Here is a 17,579-nt window from a genome sequence, read left to right as displayed (position 1 = left end):
GTTCTATAGCACACATATTGCAAGCATTGAAAAATGAAAGTATACAACCCTTCAAGAAAAGAGAGTGAGTGTACAAACAAAAAGATAAGATGCCGGACTCTATTTACATAACATTCGAACACACGTTGAAACACTCTATAATCCCGGCCATCTGCTGACTGAAACTTTACAGTATCATGTACTCATGTACATTACACAAATAGAAACCAAAAAGAAAAGCTCTCTCAGCTGAAAACATAGGAGAGCGAGCGGGCACACGCACGATACATACACTCAGGCAGTCAGGCTCTGAAGAGAGTGAAGAGCACTCCAGTAAAAACTTCTGAAGCGGTCCACTAAAATCCAGCGGAGAACAACAAAGGGAATTGGGAATTAGGAATTCCCTAAGGGGGAATCAACGAAATCTGATTTGGCAGAGAGGACAGCAGATTTGACCAAAGGCATCATGTTATGTTATCACTGTATCTTAAGCAAAGCATATTGGCATAGCTGGAGAGTAGGCAGCCACATTCAGAACAGCTTTCTCCAAGCATAATCAAATTCTGCTAAGCTTGTTAGGTTGCTCTTGCCCAGGTGCGTAACATGAATTCCTGATGATTGACGCTCTGACCTGTATCGATTTAGTGTGAATATTTGAACTGTAAAGGTTTGCAATAGATAGACAAAACGTTATGAATGGATGGATTGCAATTATCCTAGCTAGTTTAGGAATAATTGTTACAGGAGAAATTTAATGCTGCATTACAATTCGCGCAAAGAAAATGAACCATTTGTATATATCGCCAAACCAGTGAAGCTCATTTGTGTCAGATTGCAGTGTTAAACTGCAGAAATTAATAACAACGATAGCATTGTCAACTGGAAAGCTCACAGCACGAGATTATAGACAAGGCCTTAGTGCAACCAACCCAGAATAGGATTATGGATGTAACTTTACCATTCTCAGTGATGAGATAGTGAATAGTCAGGCAATGAGATAATACCATATTCAAACCCATCACAGTGACAAAACTTTCATGGCAATACAACAGGATGCTGGTTGGTATACGAGGAAACTTATGATGATCCAGACCTTACAACCGTAAGGGCAAACAGCTATTGTGTTCAACTCATGGCAAAATAATCAGCGAGTCAGGTGGTTAGCCATCCATCAATCCATCATACTAGTACACAATTAAGTAGTGATATGTCAATGAGCAGTTCAATTGTATACCTGCATCATGGCCATATTAGCGACGTTTCACTGAGTTTGCTCCTCTAACAGCCTTAATTTGCTGTGATTCTCTAAAGCAGACAAAATGCACCAATGTCTGTCCATTTGGATAAATTGCAAAAGCACTATTTGCAATGCGCTTATGGCAAAGAGAACACATGCTATTTCCATCAATCTTGACAACAGCTTGACGCCGTTTGTACAGATCCTCCTTTACCTGACACATCAGGAATATAATGAGAAAAGAAGATTAATTGTGCCACACAACAAATCTAATTGATAAATGATAACAGTTACTAAAGAACTGTTGTCATAAATAAGCATGTAGATGTAATACTCTGCTATGGTATATATGATGAGACAGATGGTATACATGATGAGATAGATAGAACACATGATGGGTACATGTAAATTAGCATTTTCTGTTTACATGTGCACAAAATGACTAATGTTATCATTATGTTACTAAATTCTGGAAGGCTCAGGCCAGCCGATCCAGCAGCAGCAGCAGGGCACACCTGGGCCACGGCTGCCCTGGCCGCACCGACCAAACAGGGGTGTGCACCCTAGAGGTGGCTGCACCCCTTCCTTTCATCATCCACGCCCTGGCCCAGCGGCATAGCATCTTAGGAATCATCGTTTAGGAATATTTGGAGTTCGGTTTGGTATAGGAAAAGTTAAGATAGAATTAGAGATTGAGTTGTAAGATGGATCCAATCTATAAGGATTCCATCCTTAGTCATGTTAGGGGTCAAATCAAGTTGGTATAAAACCAGAGGGATGTAACCAAATTTGGATCAAGCAAGGAATAGAGGAATTCCCTCACTGCTGCCCCTCTGCCTACTGCTATACTACACCTCCTCTTCCTGCACTGCAACCCCACCTCCTCCTCCTTGGTTGGCGACAACAGGTCACTGAAGATTCACAATCCCTTGCCCTACGACCACCTTCAGTTAAAAAACCTCCGCAGTCCCCCCCCCCCCCCCTACCAACCAGCCCCTTGAGGCCTTGACAGAGGTTTACATAAAGGGGCAAATCCGCACAGCAATCTAAGTTAACTCCAAAAATAAGCAGCATTGCTCTAGAAGAATCTCAAAGGCCAGCATCTTTTATAGCACATAGGCATATAGCTAGACCACCTTAACAGGGGTGAAAAATGGTACAACAAAATGTCAAGCTAACCTGCAAATTTGCACGGGAAATCAAGTTTTTGATAACCAAATAATTGCGTAGATGTTCACTAGAGTTCCGCAATAGTGGCTCAAGAAATGATACGAGATCCTGCAAGTGTTCAAATCAGATAATTAGAACCTTGAGAAGCCTTGGCAAGGTACACTCTGAAAGATGTGAAATTTAACAGCTGAAGCAATCAACACTGGAAAAGCATCAGAAACTGCATAATTGTGTTCTTGTCTAAAAAGGCATAAATATGCCCTCTTTCAAGAGCCAGGATGATACCAGAGAAAAATCAACCGACAGAGTTATGCTGTATATGCAAAAATTAGAAGAATACCATATCAAGACATCTTCCTTATTAAACTTCAAAACAGATGCATGTAATTGCTTGTCCATTCCTACACACAGAAAGTACAAGAAATCCTAGTTTAACCCTGCCTGCACAATATGCTGACACATATTTTGGGTAGGTCTAATATCCTCGCTACTATCTCTCAGTTCACATAAGTGCATTAACTTATGATGCATAGTCAGCGGCATTAACACATACACGGTTCAACCGTAACACCAGGATTCCAAATGTTTTCACACCAGGATGGAGTGAAACAATTCAAAATTCAGGTGGCATGAAGTAAAAAAATTATTCGATGGCAAATAGTTAATTATGAACTTCCACATTTATTCTAAGCATGATCAAAAGATATCTTTCACACTATAGTACTATACAAAAAATTTTACCTGGAGTTTAGTGTCTCTTGGTAACAGCCTAAGAGCCTGAGCACCATTTATTCTGTCCCACCGTTGGCTTAACAGTTCCAGTGCTTCATTCAACATTATAGGGCCTCCCTCACTTGCATCATCTCCATCACCATCACTTCGGCCACTATCTGTCCCACTGGGGCTAAAGCGTATGTCATCAGCCCCTTCAATCTCAACGACCTTTTTACCTGTGCGACCCCCTCTGAACTTAGTAGTAGAACTAGACTTTTGGATTCCAGGGTATTGTGATGTTACTGGAATAATTTTCTGTTCAAATTCCTTTTCAGCTTTTCTTGGATTCAGATAAATTTGTAGAAGATTAAAATAGATATTTGACTTGGATGGTTGTTGCGCTCCTTCCTCGTAAACACGGTCACAATATGCAACTGCTCGCTCTGGCATTTGGAGCTGCAGTGGTACACAAGATATTCTGGGTAACCTAAAATCTAATATTTAACCAGAACACAATAATGTCAATGGATCAGGGTGCACAAAAAGCAATGGTACCTTGTGAACATACAGAGAGAGTGCACGGAGGTGCTGATTCATTTTCCCATACAATATGGCACGCTCCTCGAAAAGAGCATCCTGGGGAAGGCGCTTTAGGAGTAAGTCTGTATTGTAACCTGAATTACTCTCTAATGTAGATATTAACTTCTTCCGTGTTGGGGAATATGTTTTCTCTGTCCAGCTTTCCTCTTCCTTCAGAAGCTTATACCAGTCAAGAACTTCAGAAAGGTACAGTTGCACCTTCAGATCAGAAGATTCAAACGTCAGAACATTATTAAGTCCATGAACTAGAATGTTCGAAAATTAAGGGAAAAAATGTTCAAAGATTAAGGGAAAAAATCATCTGAGCAGAGGGAAATGAATTGATCATGCATGAAATTTTCCATACAGTAATGCAATAACGATTGAAAGTGTACATACCAGCTCATTTTGCAAGTTAGGATTGATCCCAGTTTCACTCATTGAGAGCATTAATTCTAAGTATGTTGACTGCAAATTTGGAGCATGTTGCTTCAGATATGAATTTACCAAATCTGCTGGAACATTTTCAGACAAAAAGAGCTCAATAGTTTCAGATGGATTGCGTTCAAGGACGTACAAGGAAGATTCTAAAACCAGCATTGGATCTGATCTGCAAAGGGGCTGCAAATGAAAATGCAATCTCAAATCAACCATATAAAAGCATACGTGGTATAAAGCATAATGATCTCAACATATTAAGGCAAAGATCCAAATGATAACCTTGAGAAAACATATCAAACAATACAAATAAAAAACATCAGTGTGCAACGAGTTTTGCTGTAACGAGCAATTCTTGGAGGACAACAAAAGCATACAAAGACATGATAGCATATTAAAATAAGCAATAAGAAATAAGCGATTATATCTGATCGTACCACATACGAAACAAAACTTCAAGCACATAAACTTCTCAGCCTACTAATCTAAGAGTCATCATGCAGTAGAATATAACCACACAAAAGTATGTGAGTTCAACTAGTAAATATGGATTGCACTTTGAATTATTATTTTATCAGTGCATTTGCGTCTAATATGCTACTCGCTATGTTTATCCATGGCCTTGGTAGGATATGTTTCTCCATTGAGGATATCAAAACCTTATTACAATTTTTACACTCCCTGCCCACTATCAAGTGCTTTGAAAGAAGAGTAGTCATATCGTTTTATTCCATAGGGGCACGGATGGTCATTTCACATTGTTTTTTTTCTTGGGACTCAAACTTCCTTGTTTAGTACGTATAGTGTGATGGACAAACACAGCAATAACAGATGAGTAATAACATACCAAAATAGCAGAATATTTATGCATGACTCCATCTAGCTTGTAGATACAGTTGTTAATAGAACAGCATGTAACAAGGCATATAAGATTTCGGCTGAAACTGTATATTTCTCATAGGTTTATATATGTGACACAAGCGATATCAATTAAATCATAGCAAAGGAAAAACAAATGATACCCTGAGATATTCGATGATCATTTGAGGGTTAAATTTTTTGTTAAAATCTGTATTCTCCATCTCAGATTTTGATTCTTCAACTAACTGATTGAGCAGTTGGAGAGCTTCGCGGTGCATTTCATTGCTTTTATAGAGTTCGAGTAACACCATATATTCGCTCCTCTCCTTCAAAAACTCTTCGCATATCTTCAGGTCGCAATAATTGAGTCCTTTCAGCAATTCTATTGCCCCTGATGACTGCCCAGTAAGAAGAAGGGCTTGAAGCAAAGAAGTATCCAGTACAGTTGCCATTTCTCTAGCAATAGAGCTAGTATGTGTCTGAGCTCGTTTCTGAAAACAACAATAAAGTACAACTATTACGGATCACATTGATTGGTAATTAACAGATATTTTTATTAAATTTGCAATCATCTGTACAATTGAAAAGGCACCAGCATACACAACCCAGAAGAGTTTGGATGTAGTATCCTGATTCCTGACAAGAAATCTACAGCTGTATTGTCCTTGCTACCAGAATGCAATTTATTACAAACCAAGCAAGTGCCCATGATAATTGAATTGGAATTGACCCAGTTTGGCTCGGTTTATCATGTTCTCATGATACTTATAAGTCTCCCAATTTAGCTAATGGATAAACAGAAATGTGCTTAACTGGTTCCATTCTAAATTTACACTGACCTAAGACATCTAATCACCCGTAGAGTTTGATAAGTCAATCTAGACACCTGCCATGTGCCCAAGGAATGGAACTTCTAGCCCCTTTATTTTTTCTAAAAAAAGAAAAGAAATACTTTACTCTGCCCAGGGATCCTAAAATGGATCTGGTGGTAGAAAAGGAAGCTTATAGTACCAAGAGCAATAAACAAATAGTGTTAAAGCCAATATGGATTCGGACTAATTCTAATGTCAAGAATCTTTCAATCTCAAATAAACATGCAATGGGATATAAAACTTTATAATTTACTTCTTTAGAAAGACAAAAATCAGCTCCTAGTTAATGATGCAAGCAATTTTCCACGTCACTATTTACTGCTAGTTAGAAGACTCGCAGCAAGACCAAAAAAGAACTTGACAAGTGGCTACCTTGTTCGGCTTCTTTGGTTTATATGGCTCAGACAATATTAAGCTGTGGTGCACAGCTCCAGAGACCACTTCCTCTGTTACTTCAGCCGTTGCTCTCTCAATTATCCCACTTCTTTTCTTCTGCAAATACTTGACAAGGGCAACTAGAGCATTGTGACTCATTTTCTTTACCTCCAATGGAGATTTATCATCTGATTCATGGAGCTGTAAAGAGTATGATTCCATCTCATCTGTCACATCAGATGATTCCCTTGCTAATTCGGGCATGTCCAGCAGCTTGTCATGTTCACCTATAATATGTGTTTGAGGCAGAACAATAGATGGGTACAGCGATAACACATAAGTAATGTCCACATGTGAATCCGAAAACTGTTCCATTGCCTCCTCATAGCTCCCACTATCAAACAAAAAGTGTCCATATCTAATTCACAAAATAAAAAGGATAAGGTGTCATTATTTATGTTAATAGAACCAAAGAATAATATCAAGAGAATGTGAAATTGGCTTCAAGCATCAATGTAGAAGGCTCTGTTCACATACTTCAATTCTAGACTCAATACTGGACCAATCAAAATGTGGCGAAAGGGTTGCTGAAATTAACAAGAAAACCCCTTTGAAAGAGACCACATTTTAATTTTTCAACCATCATTCATAATTTGTTTACTTTGATTTGGAATAGTCTACAGAATATATATCGCTATGGTGAAAACCTTATCAGGTGGTTCTTTGCCATGTGTGACAAATTTGAGAATTTATGTTGACCAAAAGCTTCGGCCATATTTTTCTTCTGAGGACGAGAAGAACTTTCAATCTAAGCACATCTATATTAGTCAAACTTCTAATATGTATACACTAAAATGAACTTCTGTGTAACTATCTAGGTGTACATGAGTACGTCAACTCTTTCAGAACAGTTTTTATTACACAAAACATGGGCACCCCTAAAAAAACATATTGTTCTATAGTAATCAGTCAGTGAGACACATAATGTCCAGAGAGATAATAAGGTTATTAGAAGTGTAAAGGAAAAAATACGGATTCATTTATTGAGTTCCACATATCGATCGCGTGTTCATGGAAAGTGCTTGGAGCAGCTTGACTAAAGAGAAAAGGCGTACAAAACAACTCATATTATGTAGCGACAAAAATATAGAATTGTTGTGGCCTTTCTTTTTCTACTGGACAATTCAAACATTAGATTCCAGATAAGTATTATTGCAGCGTTTCTTTTCAACTGGAAAATCTGAAAATACCTTATGTGTATTGAGCTTTCCTTTGCAGCTCGTAAATTTGAATCCTCTGGTGGAAGTAGCTTACACAACGCTAGTGCCTCCTCAAATTCTCCAGAAGCGGTCAATTGCACTATCTGTAGAGCAAATATGTAAAAGGCATAAATGTAAGAACAAACGCTGCAAACAACCACAGAAAACCGAGACGGATAATTTAAGAGTTACATGAAATTTTCAGGCATTCCTTATAAATGTATAAGGCCTCAAGCCCTCAACACACCATAATCTACTGAATAAAATTTGAGACGGCCTATGAACAGAAAAAGGGGTATAAACATAGATACTTGCTATGGTTTTACAGATGATGCAATTGGTCCTTTTTTGAATAATATAAACAGTTAGAATAATTAAATCGATTCTACTTACAACTTTTGCTGTAAATTATTCAGAAATTTGCAGTTAATAATAGGAGACAGACTTATTTCTCTTGTATCTAAGCAATCAAGATCTGTCAAGTAACAAGGGAAAAACAGGTTTCCTCAAATTATGGATCTATAGAACTTCATCGGTGAAACAGTGCACTTTCTGGATCAATGATGAGCATGGCTGAGCTTTGCACATAAGGTCTGGGTGTCAAAAGTCTAAAGGGCACACTTACCATCCATAGATTCAACATCATACTGATTAAAACTGGAATATGAAACTCAGTAGCCTCTATCAAACATCACTCACTTAACATTGCTTGTTCAATCTTTCACGTCATATTTAACTAAAAAACGCTATGTCAGGTTTGATTATATAATGCATCTTTAATCATTAATTGATCTAAACAATGTTCTTAAAATACTTATTATTAGTGGCACGACAAACTTGTTCTACAAATAGAATTGCAACATGAACGTTCTCAAAAGAAATGAGAGGAAAGGTCAAACCAGAACAAAGCATGATAAAAAGCACCATGTGCTACATCTGTTAAACATGCAAAGGTCTCTCATATTGCACCTGATCTAGTTAGATATGTGCGTGTAGGGTCCCCGGTGTGCATCACGCCAGGACCAGTGCCAGCCTCCAGCTGTGCCCAGTTGGTTCGGATAGGCAGGTTATCCCCTAATCGATTATGATTCTATAAACCTCTCTCAGAGAGGCCTATATATACTTTTTTTGACCGAAGTCAGCAGGGGAAGTCCATCGTCCCTACCTATTTTTTAATTTTTTATTCCAAGTCTGTTTAATTTGCTCCCACAGGGAGTCGAATCCAGACCTGTTGGATGCTACTCAGGTGCTCTAACCACTAAGCTAGAGGCCCTTTCATGTTGCCTATATATACTTGTATCCATGTATACCCTAATCAATCTATTATCCCACACAAGCTCAACTGCTGTCAGATCTTAACATCCTTAATGGTTAAAGCATTATTGTATTTAGCTAGAGATGGACAAAATGACAAATATGGCACGGGCTCAAATAATGCCACCAGCAGTCATCATAATTAATAAACTGAAGTAGAATACCTGAGCACCAATAGGAACAGGCAAGAAACCATAAACAGAGTTAGATAGCGCAGCAAGTATACAGTTGTCAGTCTGGACAAGCTTTTGAACATCACGGAGCAGAAGTGTCTGAACCAATGCATTGGGTGCTCTAAGAGACCGTATCTGAAATGGTATGGTCTTGAAATTATTAGCACGATATTATTCTTACCATTTAATATACTAGATAAGTAGATAATAATCACTTACCTCAACATGCCGTGGCAGGCGTGCCACAGCATATGGTCTATGTATAACGACAGAAGCCGGCGTATCTGACCAAATTATCCTGCCATCTTGAATAAGTTTGCCATTTTGATCAACGAATACCCCAATGTTATCCTATATAAACATAGAAAGTAATACAACACATGAGCTAAAACTAAATAAGAAAGAACAAAGGAATTCTTTGAGAAGCTAATAAAGTGTTGGAATCTCGGTAACTTCAAGAGACATTCATATAAAAAATATTTCATTCGGTATCATTGTTGCACTTAAAAACTAGCGGCTGTTATATTGCCATATTGGTTTATGAAAGCTAAGGGTCTTCCATCAATTTTGATAGAACATTTCAGTGTTTCACAAGATAAGATTCTCCTGTCCTCAAAAACTTAGAAAGTGGAAAATGTCCTTTTTTTTCTCCAAAATGTAGAGAGCTTCATTTCATTTCATTAATAGGATAAAAAAAAAATTACAATGGAAGGGTCATAAACACCCACACTCACAACCCTTTTAGATGATTAATCTACGTGCCACGCACTAAAATTTACATGACCAAATAAGACCATTTTTAGAACGGCTGCTCGATTCTTCCCGTAAAGCACAGAATGTTGTCACTTTTTAACCAGAAAAAAGCATAACCAAAAGATCTGCTAATGTTTTCATGAAATGGGAAAGAAATTAGACACAACATCACGAAAAAAAATAAGTATTATACCTTGCCAAGGAGCAGCTCCCCAGTAGGAAGAGGTACAACTAAAGGAGGAGCGATCCTCCCAGAAGAAAACACTTCTGTTAGTGCACCGGTCATGCTGTTTATTATCATATATTCCCTTCTAATTCCAAGACATATGTTGTCACCACACCAGGCCATTGATTTCAAAATATCTGGTACTCCAAATTCCTTCACTTCAACAAATTCTCGCCCACCTGAGAAACAGAAATAGAGAACCATTCACAGTGATATCACTGCAATAAACAATTCTCATGGTCAAGAACAATTCTTATCTTTTTCTTTATAATTGCTATACAAGATTACATAAATCCATCAACAGCTACCATGTGGAACCAGCATTTACAGGCACAAGGCAGCCTCTATTCTTATATTGATGAACCGAATGTCGGTAAACAAACATACGTATTGTTATCTACCTGCATTGGGACAAAGCCAAGCAATTTTTTTTACAGACTAATTTCCTAATGGTAGTTTCAAGAAAATACAGAGTCAGAAGCTTTCTTAGATTTCAAATGCAGATACAAACAGAAATGCTCCCTGCCACACAAATGTTTTAAAAGAGATGGATTTCCATGAAACATATATTCTGATGTCTCAAGATTATTATGCACACGTTAATAAGGTGGAACAAGGAAATCATACCTGTTGGTTATTATATAACTATATCAGGATAATCGTAGATAATACCAATCCCACTAAAAAAATAGAATCTGAACAATAGTGTTTCAGGGTTGTAATGTAAAATTGGCACAGCAAGTGGGCATGCAAAAAGAGTTACTGACAAGATATATGACTGAACTAATTAGCTTGTCCTAAACATCATGCATTTAAAAACGGTGGGAGCCCATTCCTAAAGAAAAAAAATGACCGACCAGTGTGAAGTTCAAAACTCTTCACTACAGGCTTCCAATTTAAACAGATTCACAAAGTGATTTGCTTCAATGTTGCATCACTAAAACTGCAGCTACTCAGTTATATGCCAATTTTACATCTTATAAACCAAACACAGTTGATCTGACATCGCACTTCACAACCCCAAAATATTCCCATTTTCAGTCATCCAATTCGAGTGCTACCAAACCCAAATCGATCACATGGTCAACCCCGTGGCGAAAAGGAAAAACGCTAGAATCATAACAAGCAAATAGCCGGTGGAACTGAATTCTCACTGTCGAGGCGGAAGACGGTGAGGCGCTTCTGCCGACCGACCGCAAGGAGGCCCCGCCGGTCGTCCCAAGCAAAGACGTTGGCACCCTTTGTCTTGTTAGAGACGACGGCGACGGTCTCGAGCCCAGGGAGGCGGTGAAGCGCGACCCACTCGGAGAGCGAGAGCAGGAGGTCGCGGCTGGCGCTGACCTCCATGGCCAAGGGCGGGCGCCGCCAGAACCGCTGCTCGTGCCGCTCGAGCGCGTACGGCCCATCCCGCCGGATCTCGCCGCCTCCTTCGGTGGAGGAGCCCGGCGCGGAGTAGATGCGCAGGGAGCAATCGGAGCCCCGGAGGAAGCCTTCGGAGTCGGAGGCCGCGACGAGGAGCTTCCCGGCGTGGGAGGCCACGGCCTCGATGCGGCCCGGAACGCCGGCCACCAGCTCGACCGCATCGTACGCGCTGTGCACCATGGCCGGCGGCCGCGATCAGGGGGGGCGGACCCCCCACGGTGGTGCTAGATGGCCGCCGCTGGCGTCGGCGAGGGAAGGAAGAGGGGGCGCTTTGAGTCGGAGGTTGGAGGTCGAGATCGTGTTATGAGTTGGCTAGAGAACGGGCGTATACGGTTCGACACACCGATACGTATGGAATACGGGGCATATACGTCCTCCACGGCTCTACATACGCAAAACGCATGTGTAAACAGGCTGGAGCCATACTTCTTGGGAATGTGATGCCGTAACTGATGCTCGTTTCACTGTAGTCAAAATTTGGAAGGGATTTAGATAGCATTTGGTTGGTCAATCAGATTACGTAGAGGTATCCCATTACTTTACATATGTTTGGTTCAATATGATCTGTTATCAGTTGCCGTGTAATCATATAACGGTTTATTCAAACCTGATACCCCCCATCGTCCCCTGCAATCGGATCACAGCAGCATCTGGTAACTGATATTGTTACATCGTGCAACCAAATAAAGCTTGCAATTACCTGTCCCGTTCTTGTTTCGCTGGTAATCTGATTCCATTTCCATTACCGTTACCATTCCTTGAGCCAAACAGCACACCGTCAAACAGCACCTTAGCTTTTTAAATATAATGCTTTCGCAATTTATCTAGCTAGAAAAGACAGGATCTCTTAGGGGTGTTTGGTTCCTCTGACTTATTTTTAGCACCCGTCACATCGAAAGTTTAGATACTAATTACGAGTATTAAACGTAGACTATTTACAAAACCCATTACATAAGTGGAGGTTAAACGGCGAGACGAATCTATTAAGCCTAATTAGTCCATAATTTGATAATGTGTTGCTACGAACCAAACGCCATATTGTGACAATTTGGAAGTAAAAGGCAACGTTAGGCACCATATGGTAAGTAGATATGGCGGTAAAAATATCAGATTGTACCTCTTTCACGATGGTTACTACTCCCTCTGTTCCTGTTTGTTTCTGTTTATAAGGTTGTGGTATGAGATGGCACGGTTTCCCAAATTAAACTTTAACTATTAATTTATCTTATATTATATATTTTATGGCTATAAACTTATAATCAGTGGAGACTATATTTGATTACAAATCTAACCATGTCAAATTTACATTAAAATCTTAATATGCGTCTGCACCTTATAAACTCCTTATAAACTAAAACAGAGGGAGTACTTACTGGCAACCGGAGAAGGATATAATATAGTAGCCTACATACCACAACCTGTAGCCTGTAGGGTATAATATCGCGGAAGAATCCACATTCCAAATCCCCAACATCCAAAAGTTCTAATGTAACCCATGTTTTGTCTCGACAAGGCACCAACCAATCACTTAGGTCCCGTTTCCTTCGGCACATCACACAAACCTCTCTTCTCAAAGCAAGCTTGAAGCAATTACAGTAGTTAACACCATTGCAAGGACTGACAACGAATGAAACAGATGTCATGGACCGGCTGTGCAGCAATCATCAGAACTCCTTGATGGCATAAGCCACATACTGTTGTCAAATACCATTGCACAGATAAAAGACAAATCAAACAGAAACACAACAATGAATGCCTATAAACACAGTGAACAACGGGCATCTCCCAATTTCCCCTGTTAGGCTGTTAGCCACCATGAAAACACAGTGAACAAGATGTTTAACTTCATAGCCAAGATTCAGAGACAGTAGAAAGGTGCAATCACAGAACAGCTATTTACATCACCATAGCCTCTAATGTATGAGGTACAAAATTTCCAGTCGGATTGCTAACGACATGGATAGGACTTCCTTTTTCCACTGTCTAATCCTGTTCTCCCCTACTAATTCTCTACAGATAACATCCAGTATTACTGCATCAGCACTACACTAACTACATACTTCTACACCAACACACTTTACAAAAGGATCTCACAGTTTTTCTGAACTGGTTTACCTTGTCAGATCACCACCGTAAAACATATGAACCAAAGCATGTAAGAACTAAGAAAGGGGCGAAAGAATTGTCACTTCACTTTAGGTACCATTAGTGCCTCATCCAGGATCGGTCCAGCAGCCATGAGCGCGCCACCGCAGGACATGCAGAGAAATAATGGTGGCACGGGCACACCATCCGCAATACCGACACAGCGTGTGTGGTGCCAGACATTGCATGCATCGCATGCCACCATGCGTTCCCCGTCATCATCCTGTGCACCACAGACACACTGGACCTCCCATGCATCCACACCTCCCTGGCAACGCAGCCCAGTCTCCATGTCCACTCCATGGCCATGCACACTGATCGTGTCACCAGACTCTGCTCCACCAAGCATCACCGGATCCCACTTCTCCCCAGCAATGCCATCCAGTGACTCAGCCTTGAATCCATCAAAGAAGCAGTATGTGTCCCGCAGCGCATGCTCTGCCTCGACAAGAAGCTCACCTATGGACGCATGGAGTGGTACTACCACAATATCCCCTGGTGGCATTGGCCTTGTAAGTTCATTAGCCTCCCACGGCCGCGGTCGCCACTCAACAAGGAACCTTAACTGGTCATCAGACTCATCCCCCAGGCCCCACCATTTCACCCAGTGCTTGCAGTCAAGCACAGCCTGTGCTGCCTCACTGCGTGCCTCCACCATTGCCCGGTACACAGCACGCAGATCCCGCTCTGCCTCTGACGTGCTTGGCCATCGGACCGCAGGAGGTGTGCGCTCTGCATCAAGTTCCACTGGCTCTGGCTCTAGCTCAGGCTCTAGCTGTGGTTCAGGCTCAGGCTCTGCGTATTCCTCAAGGCTGAAGTGAAGCACGCGATTCTCAGGGTCAGGCACACGACGCACAACATGGTTACCAACAACAGTGTCATTAAGGGACTTGATGACAAAGTCAAGCAGACCTGTGTCACCGATGGCACCCCTGGCAGCATCTCGCACAGCCTGTCGTGTAATCTTTGTGCCATTGGCATGCTCCCGCAGCTTATCAACAACGACCTCTGCAGCATTGAGCAGCCGTTTCTTTGACCACCGACACTCGAGCAGGTCAACAACATCCTCAAAGCGCTGGCATGGCTGCCTCAGCCTCTTCACAACACATGACTTTGGCAGCAAGAACGTCAGCCGTGGGGATGTCTTCACAGAAGGTGACAAAAGTGGGGCCTCACGGTGCTTCCAATCAAGGAGGCAGCGGAGGAACTCACGGACAGTGGCCAGAGGCTTGTTGGAGAGGCGGCGGTAGATGGTGACCACACGACGGACATGGCGGCTGCGGAGATAATCAACAGGCAGGGCAGCAAGGGCTTCAAGTGCAGCAGCATAAGTGGACGTAGACACACTGAAGCATCCCTTGGCAAGGCAATACCCCCAGCGAGTGAACCATGTCTCACCATTTGCCACTCCTAGAAGTAGGCGGAGGTCCATAGAATGCTTCTGGGTTAAGTCCACCACAGATACGGCCCTGCACAGAAAGATCACAAAGCTCAGAATATAGATAAAGGGGGATATCTTTCTTGTGTTTACAACCTTCATGAAGTTACCAAAGTTCAAAATTTGATAAAGTGTATTTAAAGCGCACATAGCTAAACGGTACTTCACTGATGCTACTTTAGAACAAGTGTCTGTGAAGAGTATTTCAGAACAGGGAAGAGAGAGTATATTGTTACCTAACACGGAGAGCAGTGCAAAGTTGATCCCATATATCCATGATCTGGCGGCCAGAAAGAAACCTGGAGCCACCATCACAACCACGGAGAGTGACAAGGTGACCAAAGCCATTACTATGGATCAGGCCATGTAGGAGGTGATCACTGCGCCCAAGCAACGTATCAGCCCTGAATGGCTGGTCCCAGTCGACTGCTGCCGGAATGATGAAATGGTACTTCCGCTTTGACACCCAGTGGTGGCTCCAGCCTGAAATTGCAGTCCAGATCATGCACTGGTTTAGTCCACTGCTGAGTTGGCATTTACAGAACTAAACTAGAAATTATTTCAATGCAAGACACGGGAACTAAATCAATGCACGGAACTGCATCTTTTTCCAGAAGAAGAGAAAAAAAACTTTATGAGGCTAGGGGGTAGGGTCAATGGGCCATCATTACAACCGCACTGCTTTTATAGGAAGTGATTTCAAAACAAGTTGAAACAAGCAACATGGAGTCGTGAATCCCTGGCAATGTGCAGAGGAAAAGATGGATCATAAATGCAAGAATGTGAACAGAAATGCAATTCCTACTATCCACCCAACGTTGTAATTAGAACTGGGAGTAGTTAATGCTGAATTGGGGGGCGCATTTCTGAAATAGCAGCAAGAATTTGGAAGAAAATATTCACGAAAAATCCCCAAGAATCTCCCTGCGGCCACGAAGCCCTCAAATCACACAGAAATGGAGCATTTGTAACAGCAGTTCTACCAATCCACAAACCCAATTAAACTAAAACCGAGAGGAACTCGCGACTAAAACCTAATCATCGCATCCGTCAAGCATTCGAATCCCCACGAACGAAAGAAATGCTCATTGCGCCCAAATCCGCGACGAAGGCATAGGGAAGCCATCCCAACTCACCGGCGCAGCGGCAGAGGTCGCAGAGCGGCGCGGGCGACGCCGCGGCGAGCTCCTCCACGGCTACAATGGGGACAACGGCGCCCGTGCGCTCGTCCGAGAGCAGCGCGCGCCACGCCGACCCGGAGCCCGACGCGGAGGAGCCCCACTGCTTGAGCAGCCACCGCACGTTGTCCCGGAACGCGCCGCCGAGCGCGGCCGCGTCCAGGCCCGGGAAGTCCCGCAGCGGGTACACGCGCACCGCCGATCCGCCCCTCGGCGCGGCGGCCGCCGACGAGGCGGCGGGGTGCTTGGCGGGCGCGGACGCCGAGGAAGAAGACGAGGAGGTGGAGGACGAGGACGGCGGCCACGGGCTCGCCTCCTCCTTCTTCTTCGCCGCCGCCACTGCCGCCTGCGGGCTCGGCCGGGGCGGCGGCGACCGACGCAAGTCGAGCCGCCGGAGTGCGCGCGTGGACGGCATTGCCCTGCGCGGTCGCCCTCCTCTCCTGCTCGGGGGGGCTCTCTGGGGTTTTGCTCCGCGGGAGGCAGGGGCCTTTCCGTAATCGTGGCGTGCGAGTGACGGTGCGAGCGGTGCCGCACGCCGAGAGCTCCACGACCCAAACGCGCACGCCGCTGACGGGCGGGCCCCCCACGCCGGTCGCTTTCCACGCGTACGCCCGTGACGTCGTGGAACAGGCCGTTACTCTTTGGCGACACCCCGAGGCTGTGCCTCCATGACATCGCGGCCCGCACAGCTGTGACAGTGGGTCCCGGAGGTCAACCAAACAACACGGCCGTGGTGTCCGAAAAAGTTTCTTTGAGGACACTAGGACAGGCAGGTGAATGCTGAATGGGAGGGGGGGCGTTACTTGGCCCCGCGATCGAGACGCAGCGGGAGCGAGGTCTTTTTTTTTTTTGGTTGGGGGTGTGGGGGAGTGGGGGGCGCTGCTCCGCCTCCAGGGGCCCAGGGTTCAGGTGCATTGTACCTGACCAGTTTGTCTGTCCTTGGCGGCAGGAACGGGGGTTGCAGTTCTCCAAGATTCCACCCGTGCGATCGAAGTGCCGTGCTGTAGGTGTACTGGCGTACTACTTGTCTACGGAGTACTTACTGCAGTGGTACAGTGGTACTCCAGAACAATCATCATCTGATGGAGTGCTAAAACTGTGCTTTGCTGCAAAATTTCATTAAGGGCCTGTTTGGCTCCACCGTGTTAAAGTTTAATACCCGTCATATTGGATATTTGGATGCTAATTAGAAATATTAAATATAGACTAATTACAAAACTAATTGCACAGTTGGAGTGTAATTCGCAAGACGAATCTATTAAGCCTAATTAGTCCATGATTTGACAATGTGGTGCTACAGTAACCATTTACTAATGGTGGATTAATTAGGCTTAATAGATTCATCTCGCGAATTAGCACGTGGTTCTGCAATTAATTTTATAATTAGGTCATGTTTAGTTCTCCTAATTAGTATCCGAACATTTGATGTGACACTGTTAAAGTTTA

At 42.9% G+C, this 17,579-nt stretch overlaps 2 protein-coding genes across 2 annotated transcripts; both read right to left on the bottom strand.

Moving 5' to 3' along the window:
* Nucleotides 1–26: 26 nt before the first annotated feature.
* LOC117840116 (vacuolar sorting protein 39) lies at nt 27–11,679 on the bottom strand. The gene is made up of 13 exons (XM_034720574.2): nt 11,105–11,679; nt 9,918–10,129; nt 9,191–9,322; nt 8,963–9,106; nt 7,476–7,588; nt 6,223–6,643; nt 5,140–5,469; nt 4,079–4,300; nt 3,656–3,898; nt 3,128–3,556; nt 2,396–2,494; nt 1,214–1,430; nt 27–610 (listed from the first exon to the last, which is right to left on the bottom strand). Exons 1-12 carry the CDS (start codon nt 11,550–11,552, stop codon nt 1,230–1,232), a joined length of 2,994 nt encoding a protein of 997 aa, XP_034576465.1. The 5' UTR covers nt 11,553–11,679; the 3' UTR covers nt 27–610; nt 1,214–1,229.
* Nucleotides 11,680–13,199: 1,520 nt separating this feature from the next.
* Nucleotides 13,200–16,599, bottom strand: LOC117841067 (PHD finger protein MALE MEIOCYTE DEATH 1). The gene is made up of 3 exons (XM_034721637.2): nt 16,092–16,599; nt 15,192–15,438; nt 13,200–14,986 (listed from the first exon to the last, which is right to left on the bottom strand). The coding sequence occupies exons 1-3, from the start codon at nt 16,546–16,548 to the stop codon at nt 13,558–13,560; spliced, it is 2,133 nt and encodes a 710-aa protein (XP_034577528.1). The 5' UTR covers nt 16,549–16,599; the 3' UTR covers nt 13,200–13,557.
* Nucleotides 16,600–17,579: the final 980 nt, after the last annotated feature.

This window comes from Setaria viridis, chromosome 9 (assembly GCF_005286985.2).
Source record: "Setaria viridis chromosome 9, Setaria_viridis_v4.0, whole genome shotgun sequence".
In the NCBI taxonomy this organism is placed as follows: Eukaryota; Viridiplantae; Streptophyta; class Magnoliopsida; order Poales; family Poaceae; genus Setaria; species Setaria viridis.
The sequence above is the reverse complement of the archived record's forward strand: the minus strand, read 5'-3'. Positions and strand labels throughout refer to the sequence as shown.

Coding starts and splice junctions, on each gene's coding strand:
- LOC117841067 (XM_034721637.2), bottom strand. CDS start 16,548: ATGCCGTCCACGCGCGCACTCCGGCGGCTCGACTTGCGTCGGTCGCCG. Junction 15,439..16,091: donor CGACCTCTGCCGCTGCGCCG/GTGAGTTGGGAT, acceptor CTGCAATTTCAG/GCTGGAGCCACCACTGGGTG. Junction 14,987..15,191: donor TGCACTGCTCTCCGTGTTAG/GTAACAATATAC, acceptor CTTTCTGTGCAG/GGCCGTATCTGTGGTGGACT.
- LOC117840116 (XM_034720574.2), bottom strand. CDS start 11,552: ATGGTGCACAGCGCGTACGATGCGGTCGAGCTGGTGGCCGGCGTTCCG. Junction 9,323..9,917: donor GGGAGCTGCTCCTTGGCAAG/GTATAATACTTA, acceptor ATGTTTATATAG/GATAACATTGGGGTATTCGT. Junction 3,557..3,655: donor TCTCTCTGTATGTTCACAAG/GTACCATTGCTT, acceptor GTACCACTGCAG/CTCCAAATGCCAGAGCGAGC.